This window comes from Vipera ursinii (assembly GCF_947247035.1).
Source record: "Vipera ursinii genome assembly, chromosome: 4".
Lineage (NCBI taxonomy): Eukaryota > Metazoa > Chordata > Lepidosauria > Squamata > Viperidae > Vipera > Vipera ursinii.
This window is the reverse complement of record NC_139514.1, coordinates 90902520-90919436: the sequence shown is the minus strand read 5'-3', so window position 1 is coordinate 90919436 and position 16917 is coordinate 90902520. Positions and strand designations below refer to the sequence as shown.

Below are 16917 nucleotides of genomic sequence, written 5' to 3'. Positions count from 1 at the left end.
CTACACTAAATGATGATCACTGTAACATACACATTGGGATATTGGATGTGGGACTTGTATATCCAACTAATCCCCCATTGCTCATTATCCCTAAAAAGAGATAGCATTACTTTGAAGCAAAGTACCCACTTAATGTCTCATTATTTTCCTTGATTTATGTAAATGTATACTACAGATTTTCAGGTTTCCTATAAAGGAAAAATAATAGCAGAAATATGAACAGGAAAAATGTTTTTGAGATGCATCAGTACTCTCTGCCAATATCTCTAGACAGAAGAATATGGTCTTTCGGTAAGGTTGTTATTATAGATGTAGCTATTAAATGGATGCTTCATTGTTTAATTCATGGTTCTCTTTTTTAAAATTAAGATGAAAGACTTCAAAATTTATGAAAAATATTGTCAAAATAAACCTCGATCAGAAAGCCTTTGGAGGCAGTGTTCAGATTCAGCATTTTTCCAGGTATTTTTTATGTACTTGGGACCATATTGCTTAGTCAATTATTACCTTGTGGGGAAGATGTTATTGTCTGTCTTTTATTTTTTTTGTAGGAGTGTCAACGAAAACTTGATCACAAGTTGAGTTTGGATTCCTATTTACTAAAGCCCGTTCAAAGAATAACCAAATATCAACTGTTGCTAAAGGTAGGAATTCAGCTATGTGGTTGGTTGGTTGGTTGGTTGGTTGGTTGGTTGGTTGATCAACTGAAATCATGTGGGACAAAAAACAGGGGACATACCAGGGAAATGCAGGCAGTCACATTTGTGGCACACTTCAGAGATTATTTTTTTAATAACTGTAAACAAAATAATTTTTTGTCCAGTGGCTTGAAATTTGCAATATGCTTTGAGGTTGTCCTTAGCAAATTATGACAGAAAACTCCATGTTCCTCTTAAGGAATCATCTTTTCAGACAGAAGGGATATTTGGGAAGGGACAGAGAAGGGCAAACATTGTTACATTTACTATTCCTTTGTATAGCTTACTTTCACCATAATTGGAAGATCAAGGAATAATCTCTTCCCCCAAATAAGCAAAAGATGATGCTCCAAGAGAGACTTCAGGGCAATAAAATTTATCCTTTCTGAAAGTCGGATCCTTTTGCTGAATCAAAACTGGTTCTTTCTACAGGAAAAAAGTCTAATCCAGGATTCTGAATGCTTCTACTTTACAAATGGAAAGTAGAGTTTGTACAGTAACACCTTGACTACTCAACACCTTCAGTAACATCTTAAGGGGATAGAAGGAATACAGAAAATGATGGTTGCTGCTAGTTTGTGCATCATCATTTAATTTAGGATTTGCAGGATAGATATCAAAGAACAAGAGCACCAAGGGAAACACCAGGATGGCAGCAAACCTTTCAAAAATATTATTAAGAAATTATCCCTGAACATACTTACAGTGTCAGAGAAATTTGCCTGCCACTACTGGGTGAGCCTAAACTGTAAGGATGATCTCTGAAATTTGATTCCCAAGGAAGCCAAGTTTCAGAGGCCAAGCTTGTAGCGCTTTTTCTCATTCTCCTATCCTTTGGAATGTTCACTCTGGTGATCAGATAATTAGCAAGAAGTAAATTAATATATGAATTTACATTCATTGGGAAAGATGGGTTATAGATGAGTAAGTAGGCACACAGTAGAGAATATACATTGAGAGAAATGTGCTACCACTGACTGTTTGGCTAGCATGCTCACACACTTAGGGGAAAAATAAAAATAAAACCCTTTCTATAAAACTGATTAAGATCTACTCAGTTTCAGGCAGCAGCCTGCTCAGACTGTTCTGATCAACTAATTAAGGTCACAGCTGAGTTTGTTAAGTTGCCAGCATTTTTTTACAGAAGTAGTATTCTGCAGAGAAATGCTACTCAAGAAGCAATAGCTTGATTAAGCAAACTCTCCATTCTGAAAGTGGCTGGGGAGGACAACTTAGGCACTGGACAAAGATGGCCCTTGAAGTGATCAATAATTGATCATGAAGCTAATGGTCTTTTATTCTATCCAGTTGATTTAATATCTATTTATTTGAAAATAATTAAATGTAAATTGTATTCATCTTTGAAATCATTCAAGACTTTTGCCACAGTAGATTAAAAAAGGCCTATTAAGCATTCCCTTAAGGATTCACTACAGGTGATTTTCTGTTGCCTGAGGTATATGTAATTTTCCAACAGGAAATGTTAAAATATAGTAAAAATTGTGAAGGTGCTGAAGATCTCCAAGTGGCCCTGACGTCAATATTGGGAATTCTTAAAGCAGTTAATGATTCCATGCATCAGATTGCGATCACTGGCTATGAGGTAACTCATAATATTTGTTTGTTTATTAAATTTGCTGCCCATCTTGCCACAAAGTGACTCTGGGGAGCTTACAACAATAAAATAAAACTATAAATATACACATAAATGTTTAAAATTACATTAAAATTGCAATAAATTCCAAATTATAACCAAAGATAGGGAAGAAGGAGACTGAATATACAAGGGGCTGGGTGGGAGATGATATTAGTCAATCAACCATTTCTAGTGTGATATTCCCCCATTGGGATCCCAAGCCAACTGTCAGTTTTTGCTATCTCATATTTTATATACCAAGCCTATATAAGTAGTACAAATATTTTATTTTTCCAGTGGCATGAAAAAAATATTTTTTGTTCAAATTAAATCCCAAATTTCATTAGGACTTCAAGGCAGTATAGTTAATCTTTCCTATTTTTCTTTTTCTTGCTGGTGTGAGTATTCCCCACCTGCTTACCTTCCCCTGGCATCAATCTCCAGTCTCTCTGATATCACATTCAGAAAGGGAGAACCAGCCAATCTGCTCCACAGCCTTCCTGTACGTATAGAGGCTGTGTGGTGCTGTCCTGGAAGCAGACACCATTTTGGAAGCAGTTGCAGTATGATCTGTGAATTGCCTCCAATCCCAAAATGGTCACTGCTTCCAGGATGGTACCACATGTCCTATGGGAAGATCAGCTGTTTCTTCCCAAAGGCAACCTTTAGAAAATATAGACTAAGCTGTGATAGGGAAGAGAGCGTTGTAAGGCCCAGTGTGTTGGGAAGCAGGCTCAAGACCTGCAGGGATTCAGCGGGGTGGGAAGCAGAGCATTGTGTTCCTCACAGAGAGTGGGTGGGCCTGGGCAATGGAGGCCTGGGCTTGGGTTAGGCTTCCCAGGGCCTCCCCCCCATCCTTCAGGCACCCTGTGCTCTACAACAGAGAGAGCAGGGAATGTGGTCATTAAGTGAGGGAATCAGATGGGTGCCTCACTTAATGATGATACTTATCATCATAATGGGCAGGATCCATTATGGTCATAAGTTAAGGACTACATGTAAACAAAATAATCATTCTCTCCTTTGGTTTTGAACTTCAGCTAAATTATATTACTTGGGCCATCATTGTTTAACAATCAAATGTTAGTAATCAAAAATAAAATCATCTACTTGCAGTTCTATTGACTTGTGTGTGTGTGTGTGTGCGCGCACACACACTTTTTTTTCTTGAAGGGGAACCTGAATGAACTGGGCAAACTTTTAATGCAAGGATCCTTTAACGTATGGATTGATCATAAAAAGGGCCACTCTATAGTGAAAGATTTGGCTCGATTTAAGCCAATGCAAAGACACCTCTTCCTCCACGAGAAGGCGATCTTATTTTGTAAAAAGAGAGAAGAAAATGGAGAAGGATATGAAAAAGCTCCTTCGTACAGTTTTAAGAATTCTTTAAATGTAAGATTTAAAGATACATTTAAAATATATAGACAAATGTTTGGATGTGAAGTTCTGAATGTTGAATTGTTTAATTTTAAATATTTGAGTGTTGGGTCGAAGTCCAGTTACATTGGAATAAAACTAAAATTGCCTTGTTTCTATTCTGTTAAAGTGGTGGATAAACCTGATATACATTTTATATATCTCATAAAACCAAAGAAGTCTAAATAGATTTAAAGTTTTTGATCTTCTTTACTCCAATGTCCGCTCTTGGAAAATTAGGATAACAATATCAGTGTACTGTTTAATTAATGTAGTACCTAGTCAATCTAGCCAACAAATTCAATCTTGTTTTCATTTCTTGTATATTTTTCTTCTGCACATGTCTTTTTCTAAAATAACACAAATAGCTAAACTCTTTTTAGTTATTATTTCCTTATGTACAGTGCCATAATTCCATATATATAAAAAAGAAAAATTGCAAAAATATATTTAAACTAAAAATGTATTTAATTAAATAAATTTTGTGTGAATTTTGTTTTGACAAGATTATCTGCTTGAATATTGCTTTAAATTTATTTTGTTTTCTAGATGACTGCGGTTGGAATAACAGAAAATGTGAAAGGCGATATTAAAAAATTTGAAATCTGGTATAATGCAAGGGAAGAAGTTTACATAATACAGGTAAAAATCTTTTCTTTAAATACTACTTATTGAAAAGGCCATTTATTTGATCAGTTTATTTCCCACTTCTGCCAACTATGATGCTCCAGGAAGCTAATAAAACATGAAAACAATAGTATAATTACAAATACAAGAATATCATTAACATAATTTATGCAGCAATAAGGTACCTGCTCCAGTCTTTTCTCTAGGTCTTGGGGCGAGATGGTTGGGAAACAGAAGGAAGAAACAGTTACTTGCATTTTGTGACAACAAGCCAGTGGCATCCCAGTGGGGGTCAAAATACAAGGGGATATTTATAAATATTGCACACATTTACTTATAAATATTGCACACATAATAAGACTTAGTCACAATTCTTGCCAGTTTCAACTCTGACGCAATTCTAACCTTATTTGCTTAAATTCTCTTCTTTTTGACTGACTGCCTTCAGAAAGACAAAAGAATTAAATTTCTGGTTTTTTTTTCTTTTTGACATAGGCTGCGACTCCTGAAATCAAAGCTACCTGGGTAAATGAAATTAGAAAAGTATTGACTGGCCAATTACAGGCTTGCAGGCGTAAGTTAAGTCTTTCTCACCAATCTCCCAGATATCTATTACTTAGGTGTAAAATATCCGCATAGAGTGAAGATTGCATTTATTTTTCTGAACAGAAACACATTTCTTAGGAGAAGAGCAAAGCTTACTCTTCTTCCTTGAAATGGTGGTCATTATTTGAGGCAGAACTCCCAACACCCTTCCATCTCTAGATGAACCCTCATAGTTTTTCCTATAGAAAATGGGGGAGGGGAAGGTATAGCATGTTTTTTCCTTCACATCAGAAAACTCTCATCTGTCTGCAAGGTTATTTTTGACATTTCTCTGCCCCAATAAAGAAAAGGCAAAGATAAATAGAGATGGCAAAGTATATATTATGAGCTAGAAGTGATGGCCATGAGCAAGTTACCATAAGTTGCAGTTACTCTAGTTAAAACCTTATTATTTAAGTGAGAATTCTGTTCACACCCAGTAAATTATAGTGTAAAAATGTTTATACATTTATTAAGGTATTTGGGTTGCAGATAAAATAGTTATCCTGTTTGAACTACAGTTTGCCTTCATTCATGGTTAGAGAACTTTAATGTTTGTCTCCAAAACGTAAGCTTGTCAATGAAAGATAATCTCTCTCTCTCTTTCTCACTCACAGAAGCTATCCAGCATAAAGCTCTTGAACATACTCAGAGCTTACCTCTGTCTCTCTCAGCTAGTACCAGGTGAGTCACTCTCTACCTCAAAGATTATTTTTAAAATATTGAAAACAACTGACGCTCTTGGATTTCAAGTGTCATGGGCCAAGTTAGAGATTTAAATTCTTAACTTTTGTACAGTACTTAAATGTCCCTTAGGGGCTTTCCCAAGAAATAGACTGTGGACTCAGGTTACACATGGTTTCCTAAAACCAGTTTTCCCATGTGATTTTAGATTCTAATGCAAAATAAGTCAATATTTTCATTTACTTTGGGGGTTCTTTTAAAGATATCCCATCCCCTGCAGTTTGTTTTAAAGTTCTTTCTGTGATGTAAATCATCCATGCATGTAGTGCTATTAAGATAACTATAAATGATAAATATAATCTCATTTTCTTCCATGAATAGCCCTTCAAAAAATGAGGGAAGATACTTAAGAAAACAAGAAATGAGAAATGCAGATAGTCCAGATGGTTGTGTCAGTTCAGAAGCATCAAAGAATCTTGAAAAAAGCAGAGGTAAATTCAGAATACACTTCAGCTTTCCATGAAACCAATTGGAAGAGTTATGGTATGAAACAAAAAATGCTGTGGCACTTTATTATATTGTGATGTAAGATCTTGGTAAATATTATAAAATATTAAAATTTATAGAGGTTAATGCCTCTATGGAATTTGACTTTCAGGTTTCAAAAAATGTGGTCTTAGCTTTATCCATTGCTGTCCTTAGTCTTGTTTAACAATTGCACTAAAATGGTTACCAGCTCCTTTTTGTTTGAGTGAAAGAGTAGAATCACATTTATAAATAGAGAATCCCAATAAAGTCTCTACTATGTGCTGGCTATGTTTGTCAATTCTTTGAAGAATTGAAGAACTGATATGGATTCCAATATGAATTGCTTAGTAAATTTAAGTTTGATAGTGAAGATGGTCAACAGTTCAATTTTCTTTAAATCAGGAATAAGGATAGACTGTGCTAAAGAGATAAAGAACAGATTAATCTTAGGGAAGTAAAGTTACAATAAGAAAACTTAGGCAAATTTATTAACGATAAGACTATTTTGATGGCATCAGCAATCCGTATAATTAAATCACTGGTATTTCCAGTGTTAATGTGTGTCTGTGAAACATGAACGTTGAGAAACATTTGTAGAAATAATGGATCTGATTGTTACTACAGTTCTAAAGACTGCAGAAGAACTGATCAATCAGCCTTAAACTAGAGAAATATGAAATATTCCATTCAAATGAAATATAAGCAGTTATGCTGCAAGCAGATAATGTGAGCAGATGATAGATATGATTGTTAAAAGATAAAAGATATGATTATGTTCTGCAAGGCTGAGGGTGACATTGATAGAAGATCACTGGATGAAGGGTATGGGTGAGATCAAAGAGATTGTAGGAATGTCCTTAATAGTGCTACATATTAGCATACTGCTAAGTAGAGACTGAGATAGTCAGCATTTGTCAATGCTGTCTCTAAGATGTCAATCCAACTAATTGGCATTTAAGAATATTTTGACATAGCAACCACAATAATTTGTATCCATGATAAAATAAACTCAACATTATAAGGAAGCACTAGAATGATCCCTTTGATTGATCCACCTACCTACAGCTCTCATTTGGAAACTATTAAAAATTGTCAGTGTAAAACGTGAGTCTCATATCTGAAATATAGGTAGTACCAAACATCAGCATGTTTTGACCTGGTAGGAGTCTCACAACTGTAAGCCTGTGGCTACTGTTGTCCCTTACTAGGGCTACCAGGTTTGGACTCCAAAAATCAGATTGTCTGGTAAATGACAAAAAGAGTTAGGGTTTTCTGTCTCCGTTCTAAAGATATGAGTAAGTGAGGGGGGAAAAGAAAACCTGCTGCTATTGGTCTTGTTTATTTATTCGTCAGCTCTCTTCCTGGCAAGCAAGCAACTGGCATTAGAGACAGGAGAAAGCTCTGTTGATATAAGGATATAATAGAGAAATAATATAGCTGCAGTGTAATGAAAGAGGGATATTTATTATTCAGTTCTTTCACAGATGCAAGTTCTGTGTTAACATGGAACAGGGCAAAGTGGGTCAGCGCCACTTACCTTTTACTAACAACACAAGGCAGGCAAGGTAACGTATTTTTCTTGGGCCTAGATCACTGAGCTTTCTGCATGGTGTGGTTTGTTGTGACCTTCTTTCCTTGCCCTCTTGAGACACAACAGACCTCTCAAACACTGGTTAATTGCTTGATTTAGTCTTTGTAGGATTTGGTAGATAGGATTGTTGCCTTTTGAGGGTCACGGTGGCTCAGTGGGTTAGGACACTGAGCTTGTCGATCAGAAGGTTGGCAGTTTGACGGGTCGAATCCTGAGTGCCACATAACAGAGTGAGCGCCTGTTACTCGTCCCAGCTTCTGCCAACCTAGCAGTTCGAAAGCACGTAAAAATGCAAGTAGAAAAATAGGGACCACTCCGGTGGGAAGGTAACAGTGTTCCATGCGCCTTTGGCGTCTAGTCATGCTGGCCACATGACCACGGAGGCGTCCTCGGACAAGCGCTGGCTCTTCGGCTTTGAAACGGAGATGAGCACCGGCCCCTAGAGTTGGAAACTACTAGCACACATGTACGGGGGAACCTTTACCTTTTTTACCTTTATTGTTGCCTTTAATTCTTCATTTGTGCACATTTATTTGATAAAAGCTTCCTTTTTAGAATTTCTAAAAATTGTAATCAGAAGGTTTCCCATTTACCATTATCACAAAAAAATTCATCTGTTTCTTGTTCAAGGAGCTACTAATGGAGAGGAAAAAAATAAGGCACAGATAGTCCTTATTTAGCAATTGCAATCTGCAGCTTGGTTGTTAAGCAAAGCAATTGCTAAGTGAAACCATGACTGTGCTTATGATATTGCTTCAGCTTTACAGACCTGTGAAGGTCATAAATGTGAATATTGGTCATAATGTTAGTTAACTTGGAATGGTCACTAAATGCCGCAATTGCTAAATAAGGACCATCTGTACTAGGTATCTGTTTAGTCCTCTAATGGTAGCTGAGTGAGTATGTGATTTAGATCAGAGAGTTAGCAGGGCTATAGAAGAAAAATAATTTCATTTCTGCTTTTTCAATAAAACAAAGATTGTGGAAGTTTCAGCCCTCTGACCCCATATCAGATCTAATTTGATTCAGGTGACCAATATAATGACCAATATAAGCTCAAGTATGTCTAGCTGCAGCGTAACCCTGTACTAGCAGTCTGCGACTGGCTAAGTATAAATGCTTTGGGATCTGGTGGAAATGAGGATAGACTGCAAAAATCTCAGAAAGTAAAATTCAGACAAAAATATATCTCCTTAGTTTCCTTTGTTTGACATTTCCAGACATTGTCCATTAAAGAAGTTGTTCTATTTATTGCTATCAGTTGGGCAGGATTAAAAGTATAATCTTGGTGGAGCAGTGGGCTAATGCTTCCTTAAGTAACACCAGCTGCCTGCAATTAGTGCAGGTTCGCATCCTACCTCAAGGTTGACTCAGCCTTCCATCCTTCCGAAGTAGGTAAAATGAGGACCCAGATTGTTGGGGGCAATAAGCTGACTTTGTAATAATGCCGCTTGGGGTGTGGTGTGAAAGCCCTAATAAGCAGGCATATACATAGAATGAAGGCTACTGCTAAGCTTGTAAGCCGCCCTGAGTCTTCGGAGAAGGGCGGGATATAAATGGAATTAAAATTTAAAAAAAATTAAAAATAAAAAAAATCTTAGCTATTAGGAAAACTACATTCAAATTCTCCCTGAACCATCCTGCCAGATTTTCCCTAAACCATCCTGTTATTTTATTCAATAGAAACTCTTATTAGCAAGTAAATATTTTCTAATTATATTCCTGCTGCTATGTTTACTTTCTTGCATGTGATAAATAAAGTAGGAGAGGAAGATAGATTACTGAACCAATATAGAAAGATACATGAGACAATATGTGCAGTTGTTTGAAATTGTATTGTTAAATAAAGAAAATGTATATGTTTGTAGTTGTTATTTATATTGGAAGTGAGAGATTCAAAATTAAATGCAGTGATTATCATTTGCTTGTTCTAAGCATACCTTTGCCAATATTGAATGAACTCGTTTTGTACTTTTTGTGTATTGTAGTATAAAATATTAACTACTGGTATTATTAAATGTTTCTATATGATTTAATGCAACGTTATTCATATTTAAAACCAAAATTTGGGGAATGTAAAACTAATAGCAGAAAAAAAATTAAATTCATTTTGTTTTGTCATTCCTAGTTCTAAATATATTCTGCATTTTTATATTAAAACCATTTATGTGTCTCTGTGTGTATATGTCAGAGAAAGAGAGAATCTCAAATATCTTCTAATAATAAGTATTGATTTGTTCAGGTTGGTCCAAAACATCTCAATCTCTTGATGCTTCTGAAGAAAATGATGGTTGGTCTAGTGCAGAAGATCCAGTTAATTCATCAGATGCAGAAGAAGAGGGAAAGGGAGAGCAGAAACTGGTAATTTTCATCTTTGATGTACAAGTGTGATGAGATATATGAATCCACTCACTCAATAAGTAATCACTAAGGAAAAATTAATGTTTGCGGTTTTTATAATTATAATTCAAAATAGAATTATATATAGTTTTGAACAATTCTAATGTAGCTACTAATAATGTAACATAATTATAAGTCATAATTATAACATTTCTTAAAGGTTCTGAAATTTTAGATGTTTGTATGAATGTAAAATCATATATATGAGAAAGCTATAATCCTGAAATGTTATAAAATAGTCTTTAATTTAACCCTGAAGACTGCATTTGGGAGCGTTGCTGTAGAAAAACTGTTTAAGTTATGTCCCAAATGTCAAATCTATTTATTGTGACAGTTCTAATACTTAGATGATTATTTCTTATTAAACCAATTATGGTTTCTTATTTTTGTATTTAGGTTCCTGGTAAATACACTGTTGTAGCCAGTTATAATAAAGGCAACTCAAATGGCTTGATCCTGAACAGTGGAGAGGTAGTTCAGCTAATCCATGAAGGAGCAGATGGTCTTTGGTATTGTATTTTAATACAAAATATATTGAAATATATATGTGCCCAGTATATATATATATATATATATATATATATATATATATATATATATATATATATATATATATATATATATATATATATATATATATATATATATATATATACACACACATACTATTTTAGATATATAACCATGGTTAAGAAATCTTGAAGAAGCTTAGAATATTGCTTCCCCCGCCCCCCATGGTAAGAACAGTCTTTGATAAAACTACAACAATACAGTATAAAACAAACTAAAATAATTCAGTATAAATAGCCTAGAGTCTTGGGAAATTAATCTGATTTACAAATATAATAAATTTTCCAATTTGTCTCTCAAACTCAATTTACATTTAATATAGGTGTTATCATGGCTAGAACCATTCAGGAGAGAATTTACAAGACAAAATATTGTCTGAGATGGGAGAATGAGATTCTGACTTACATTCATGCCACAGCTGGAAATCTGGAATCTTCAGAGTGTATATAAGATTACATTCCAAATACCATCTATATCTAAACACAGGGTGGCCAGATTGCTTCTGAATTTAGCCATAATGTTTTGATTTCTTGTAGATGCTGGGTTTTTCAAACGGTTTGTTAGTGTATGTGTATTTTTAGGTATCTTAGGAATTTGAGCACAAACAAAGAAGGATGGATTCCTATCAACATTTTGATACCGTTACTCAGCAACTCAAAATCTGTTTTCTCTCTCAGCAGCTCAGGTAAGGTTCACTTTGCAGATGATTGCATTTAGTTTCATTTATCAAATATATTTCATTATATATCTTAAAGAAATGTGTCTTTGCTTAGGTATCTCTTCTCCTTAGGTCAGGGGTGTCAAACTACTGGCTTGTGGGCCAGATGTGTCATGCCGAAACTGCACCTATCCTATTGCCGGCAATGGGAAAAAAGTCATGATACGTCACATGCCGTTGCGAGTTTGACAACCCTGCCTTAAGTGGAATGTTGTGCTCTTTGGATTAATATACAAATGTTTGTATCTACATTGTTTTACAGAAATGGTTTATTCAGTTTTATCTTGTGCAAGTTTCTTTTACATTTAGGGAAAATCTCAATAAGCAATTTAGAAATACATACAATCCTAACTGTATAATACTCTGTTAATATATGTGTGGGGTTTTTTTCCAGAATCTGCAGCGGGTTCAAGTACACTGAGTTCATCTTCAAGTTGTAGTGAAAGTTGCAATGTCAGTAGCACCACTTTCTCAGATACTAAAGGTTAAATTGAAAATTCCACCACAACTCTCTGAAGACTTAAAACTGCCAGTGTGACTATCAGATGTTAAAGAAGTAAAGAAGCATCATAATTGCACATCTCTCCTCTTGTGTGTAAAGATGGTTTAGTGGTTATTCTTGAAGAACCTGAATACATTTGTAATGGATTAGTGGGAATAACACTTTTGGAAGCTGCATCACAGAAACCTTTCACTCATCAAGAATGAAATGGACCTTGGCATGGATAACTTGGGAAGAATATTACCAGCAGCTAGTAGTTTCCATTGTGTAAATCTGACTAGTTAAATCAATAATTAAATTAATATAGAATGTAGAAAACAACAACTGAAAAACTTGATCCTCATAAATAAATGAATAAAAACTATCTGGGGTCAAAATATAATATGCATGAAATTACAGAGTTGGGTACTTGCTAATTTGATATAGTAATTATTTTCTAACTTCATTTTCTGTGGCATTTCCTTTAGCCATGATGAACAAAATTAATAACTCAGATATTTTTTTAACACGGAATCAAATTTTGTGACCAATTACTGTTTATGGAATTATGATAAATTAGTAGTTATTTGGTCATAAAAATCTTTGTAAAAAAAAGAAGTAAAAACATTGAAATCCATTTTTGTATTAGTTAAGATGATGCTACAGTGTCACAAAATTGTCCTCTGTTGTTGCAGTTAGGCCAAAAGCTGTCCAATCATTTCAGAATTTTCTAATTCTCTGTGTGACTGAAACCCTGCTGCTATTTTTTTTATTTGGTTGTTGCAAAACTGAAGGCATCACACAACAAGAAAGAAATTATTAAGTATTTTACTTTCTTTGTGTGAAATAGAGTGATATTGTACAAACAATTTCTTCTTAGAAAATGGTTCACAAATCTATCTTGCCAAAGGAAGTACTACTTAAAACCACATTTAAACCATGCTGGATTAACCTATCATCTGAATTAATTTACAACTCATGCTGGTGTTATGTTGAAATGAATGTTTGACTTTCAATATTTATGAAAACAGTAAAAACAGAACAGTTTGTCTGGGTTTTGGCTCTGGATATACATTATAACCACTGACTTTGATTGTTCCAAATGTCAGAAAAGTTCCAGGCCAGCATTACCATCTTCTGCAGCTGACCTGGTTAGTACACCAAAATATTATTTTTGTAAGCCTGTTTATATGTATCTGTGCTATGTATTAATGTAAAAATGTCTATTTATAATTTTCCAATCTTTGCATTTCAGCTTTTTAAAAGGCAGCAGTATGCAGTCTTTCCAAGGCTTTAATCAATACACTTTCAGCATAAAATTATCTTTCTCTGAACCTTCTCAGAAAATAGGGCCATGCCAGCAAAGTCAGCACTGGCTCTGTTCTGCTAATCTACTAGCAATATTCTTTATAACTTATTTTGTAAATATGAGTGTAACAAAAAAGAGAGAAAAAACTTTTTTTATTTACAACATTGACTGAGAAAGAAGAATGTAATGCTGAAGTACATACATAGGGCTTATTGCTTCCTCCCTCTGCCAGTCTGCTTTGGCTTGGGAAACAGTAAGTGACTCTTTAATATGTATAAAATGGTTGGTTATCATTGAGTTCTGGAAAGAGCTACTGCAGGGAAATAAAGCTCTGCAGAAGGCTCTCCTATCAAACCCTGTTTATACTTGCCAGTGTCATTTCATGTGCTTGTACATGTATCATTGCACTTTAATAGCCAATATTTCAATTTTCTACTGCTGATGTAAATTACTACTACAGAATTCAGTATCCTTATTGTATGTATGAAACTTTGAATAAATTTAAACATTACTTGTTGGTTGGTCCGAACGTATTGAGGGGGGAGGGGTGTGCGCACACGCACGAATACACGGGTGTATTATTTTGATTTTGTTTTGTTTCTTGGCACAAACAGAAGTTGAATTGGTGTAGTAAATCCAATTGCACTCATAGTGGGTGCAAAACAAGACAAAGCCTTTATAGTCTCTGTTCATAAGGCAGCATTTCAAGGCTGTCTACTCCCCTTTCCCCCAAACCACTTACTTTACAATATAAATTTGTATTTTACCAAGTGTGAGGGCAATGATCAGGTGCCCAGGCAATTGACTCTTTCGGACAATAAGCACACCAGTAAATAAATGGATTTTAAGCTTTATTGTTAACCAAACAGATTTTTTGCTAATACCTGAGCATGGAATTGGTGTGGAAATCACTGCCATATGATAATTAGTTGCAGAAAAATTGTGGGAATATATGTTGAGAAATGATTTGTAAAAGAAAAAATGTCACTTGTGAGGTGCAAAACTGGCTATATTCCTAACACATTCAGGGAGAAAATACTGTTCAACAATATGGGAATTAAATTATATTAAATTAGATTAGATAAATATATGATAAATGATAAATATAATGTAAATGAGTTTCTTGTAGAATAAATAGCTGGAACAAATAGAGTGAAATTATCATATCTAATAGAAGCTACGAATCAGTGTCTCTTACAAAGCTGTCTATTAATGGCAGTTATCACGTTCAGTTGCATTCTGTGTATTGGATTTGTTATAACTTGATATTGATTTTCTTTTGGACCACTAATATTGAGACTTCAATTTTGGAAGAATAAGAAGGAAATAATTCCTAATATATGTATAACTTTTATGTTTAACATGTTCCTTTGTCTTCTACTAGGACTTGTATCAAAGCCAAACTAGTTATGATGTGGGTTAGCTGAAAGTATGAGAGGTTATGAAGGGATTATAGAGTCAGTGGTTTAGGCCACAGGTCGGCAACCTGCGGCTCTGGAGCCGCATGCGGCTCTTTGAGCCATCCCATGCGGCTCCCAGGCCTTCTCCCTCTGCCATGTTTACTTTTGGGAAAAAAAGTGGCACTAAAAAAATTTAATCAATTAAATCTCACCAAAAAAAACTTGAAAAGTTTAAATTGATTGGTTGGTTTGTGGGACCGCCCACAAACCGTTTGTGGGACTACCCACAAACCTCTTTGTTTTTTTAACTGCACTTGACAGAGTGGAGGAAGAGACAGGAGAACTAAAAATGTGAGTAGATCTGCTGCCTTCGCCCCCCCTTCCTTCTCCTCGCCATGGCTAGCAGCCCCGACGAGGGAGAAGGCGCGTCCCCCCCTTCCTTCTCGCCGTGGCTAGCAGCCACGGCGAGGGAGAAGGTGCGTCCTATGAGGGGAGGCGGCAGGAGCTTGCCGGGGCTGCTGCTGCCACGTCTCGCCTCTCCCTTCGCTGTTTGGACCAGCATGGGACTGCTTGGACCCACGCGCTAAAATCCCCACCATGGCCGCCTCCGCTCCGCTAGTCAGGCCCTTCTCAGTCTGTGGAGGAGCAAGCAAGGCGCTGCGGGAATCTCCGCCGGCGCTAGTCCTGGGGTGGTTGGGACGGAGCGCTGTCGCTCTGCTCGGGCGCTTTTGGCAGGACGGGGAAGAAGTGGCACGCGCAGATTGAAGTTCTCTCCCTCTCTCTCTCTTTGGCGGCGGCAGGGAAGAGAGAGAGAAGGATAAGGGAGGGGGCGAGGCATTAAAACCCCCGCTCCAGTGGCCGCCTCCGGACTAGCGAGGATGTTGCCTGAGGTAATGGGCGAGGGAGGCGGAGGCGAGCTGGGCAGAGCGGAGCCGAGCAAAGAGAGGATGGCAGGCAGCCCCACCAGAGCCGGCTGATGGGAAGAGAGAGAGAGAGAGAGTGCGCGCGCACTCTCCAAACCGCCGCCGTCCCGTTTGCACAGCTGCCGCGTTTGTTCATGTTTGATGAGCGTGGCAGACCCCCGAACAGGACGGCAGCGGTTTGGAGAGTGCACGCGCACCTCTCCAAACTGCTACCGTCCTCTTTGCACAGCTGATGCGTTCGTCCGTGTTTCTTTCAGTTTCTTTCAAACACGGAGGAATGCAGCAGCTCTGCAAATGGGGCGGTGGCGGTTTGGAGAGCTGCTGCATTCATCAAACGCAGAGGTTTGGAGGTCCCGGGAGAGGGGCAGGGCATTCGGGTGGCTCCGGCGGTGCCCGTGCTGAAGGCACCGCAGCAACCCAGTGCCCGTCGCCTGCCCTTCCCCCCCCCATGTAAGCTGGTGGCACTGGGCAGCGACAGGTGCGTGCGGCTCAGGATGTGGTGCGGGTGTAGGGGTGGTGTATGTTTTTGCTTGTTATGCGCGTGCGTGCCCACGTGCATGCCCACATGCACCCGCACATTTTGCAGCTCCGACTTTTTTGTGTGTATGACGGAACCGGTTCTGAGTGGCTCTTTTGCTGTTTTGGGTTGCTGACCCCTGGTTTAGGCACTAAGCTAGAAGCCTGGAATTTGTGAGTTCTAGTCCTGCTTTAGACAAGAAAGCTGGTGGGGTGATTTTGGACCAGTCATCCCAACTCATCGCACAAAGTTGCTGTTTTAGGAAAAAAGGAAAAGAGTATTAGGTATGTTCACTTCCTTGCATTATTTATAAAAATAATAAAGGCAGGTTAAAAAATCTAATATAAAAAAATAATGCAGAGAGCATGATTTCTCAGCCTTGGCCAGTTGATGATGTGTGGATTTCAACTCCCACAATTGCCCTGCTAGCTATGGGAAATTGAAATCTATACATTTTCAGGTGGCCAAAGTTCAGAAACGTGGCCATAGAAGACCATTCAGCACAGAAGACTATTCAGCATTCAGTAGAATGAGAATCGTCCCAGGTATCTGCTTTTTTTCTAAATGAAAGATCTCCATCTCTCAAGTTTACTTATTTGTTTTGTGTGGACTACAAATAAAAAAGCTAGAGCAGTCGTTTTAATTAGGAGAATAGATAATAGGTAAAGCTCAGTTCCTGGATTCCATTTAAGGAATTTCTTAAAATTAAAGCAATAGAAGATCCAAATTATTTAAAAATATGTAATTTATCAGATAAAATGGAGAAAATACATCTTCTCCATAAGCTGCTGCAGCTATTGCTGTAACATCTCAAAGCAGGGGGGGACAGGC

General features: G+C 37.0%; 1 protein-coding gene across 2 annotated transcripts in view; it reads left to right on the top strand.

Moving 5' to 3' along the window:
• The window catches only part of MCF2L (MCF.2 cell line derived transforming sequence like), a 115787-nt gene extending 102040 nt beyond the window's left edge, over window positions 1-13747 (top strand). For both annotated transcript variants that reach the window (XM_083362494.1, XM_083362493.1), the window contains 12 exons: window positions 370-462; window positions 552-644; window positions 2176-2301; window positions 3508-3729; window positions 4303-4395; window positions 4876-4954; window positions 5583-5649; window positions 6031-6140; window positions 10011-10129; window positions 10565-10677; window positions 11320-11423; window positions 11851-13747. In XM_083362494.1, the coding sequence (XP_083218620.1) occupies window positions 370-462; window positions 552-644; window positions 2176-2301; window positions 3508-3729; window positions 4303-4395; window positions 4876-4954; window positions 5583-5649; window positions 6031-6140; window positions 10011-10129; window positions 10565-10677; window positions 11320-11423; window positions 11851-11945 (1314 nt within the window). In that variant the 3' untranslated portion in view covers window positions 11946-13747. The remainder of the gene's footprint in view (window positions 1-369; window positions 463-551; window positions 645-2175; window positions 2302-3507; window positions 3730-4302; window positions 4396-4875; window positions 4955-5582; window positions 5650-6030; window positions 6141-10010; window positions 10130-10564; window positions 10678-11319; window positions 11424-11850) is intronic.
• The last annotated feature ends 3170 nt before the right edge of the window (window positions 13748-16917 follow it).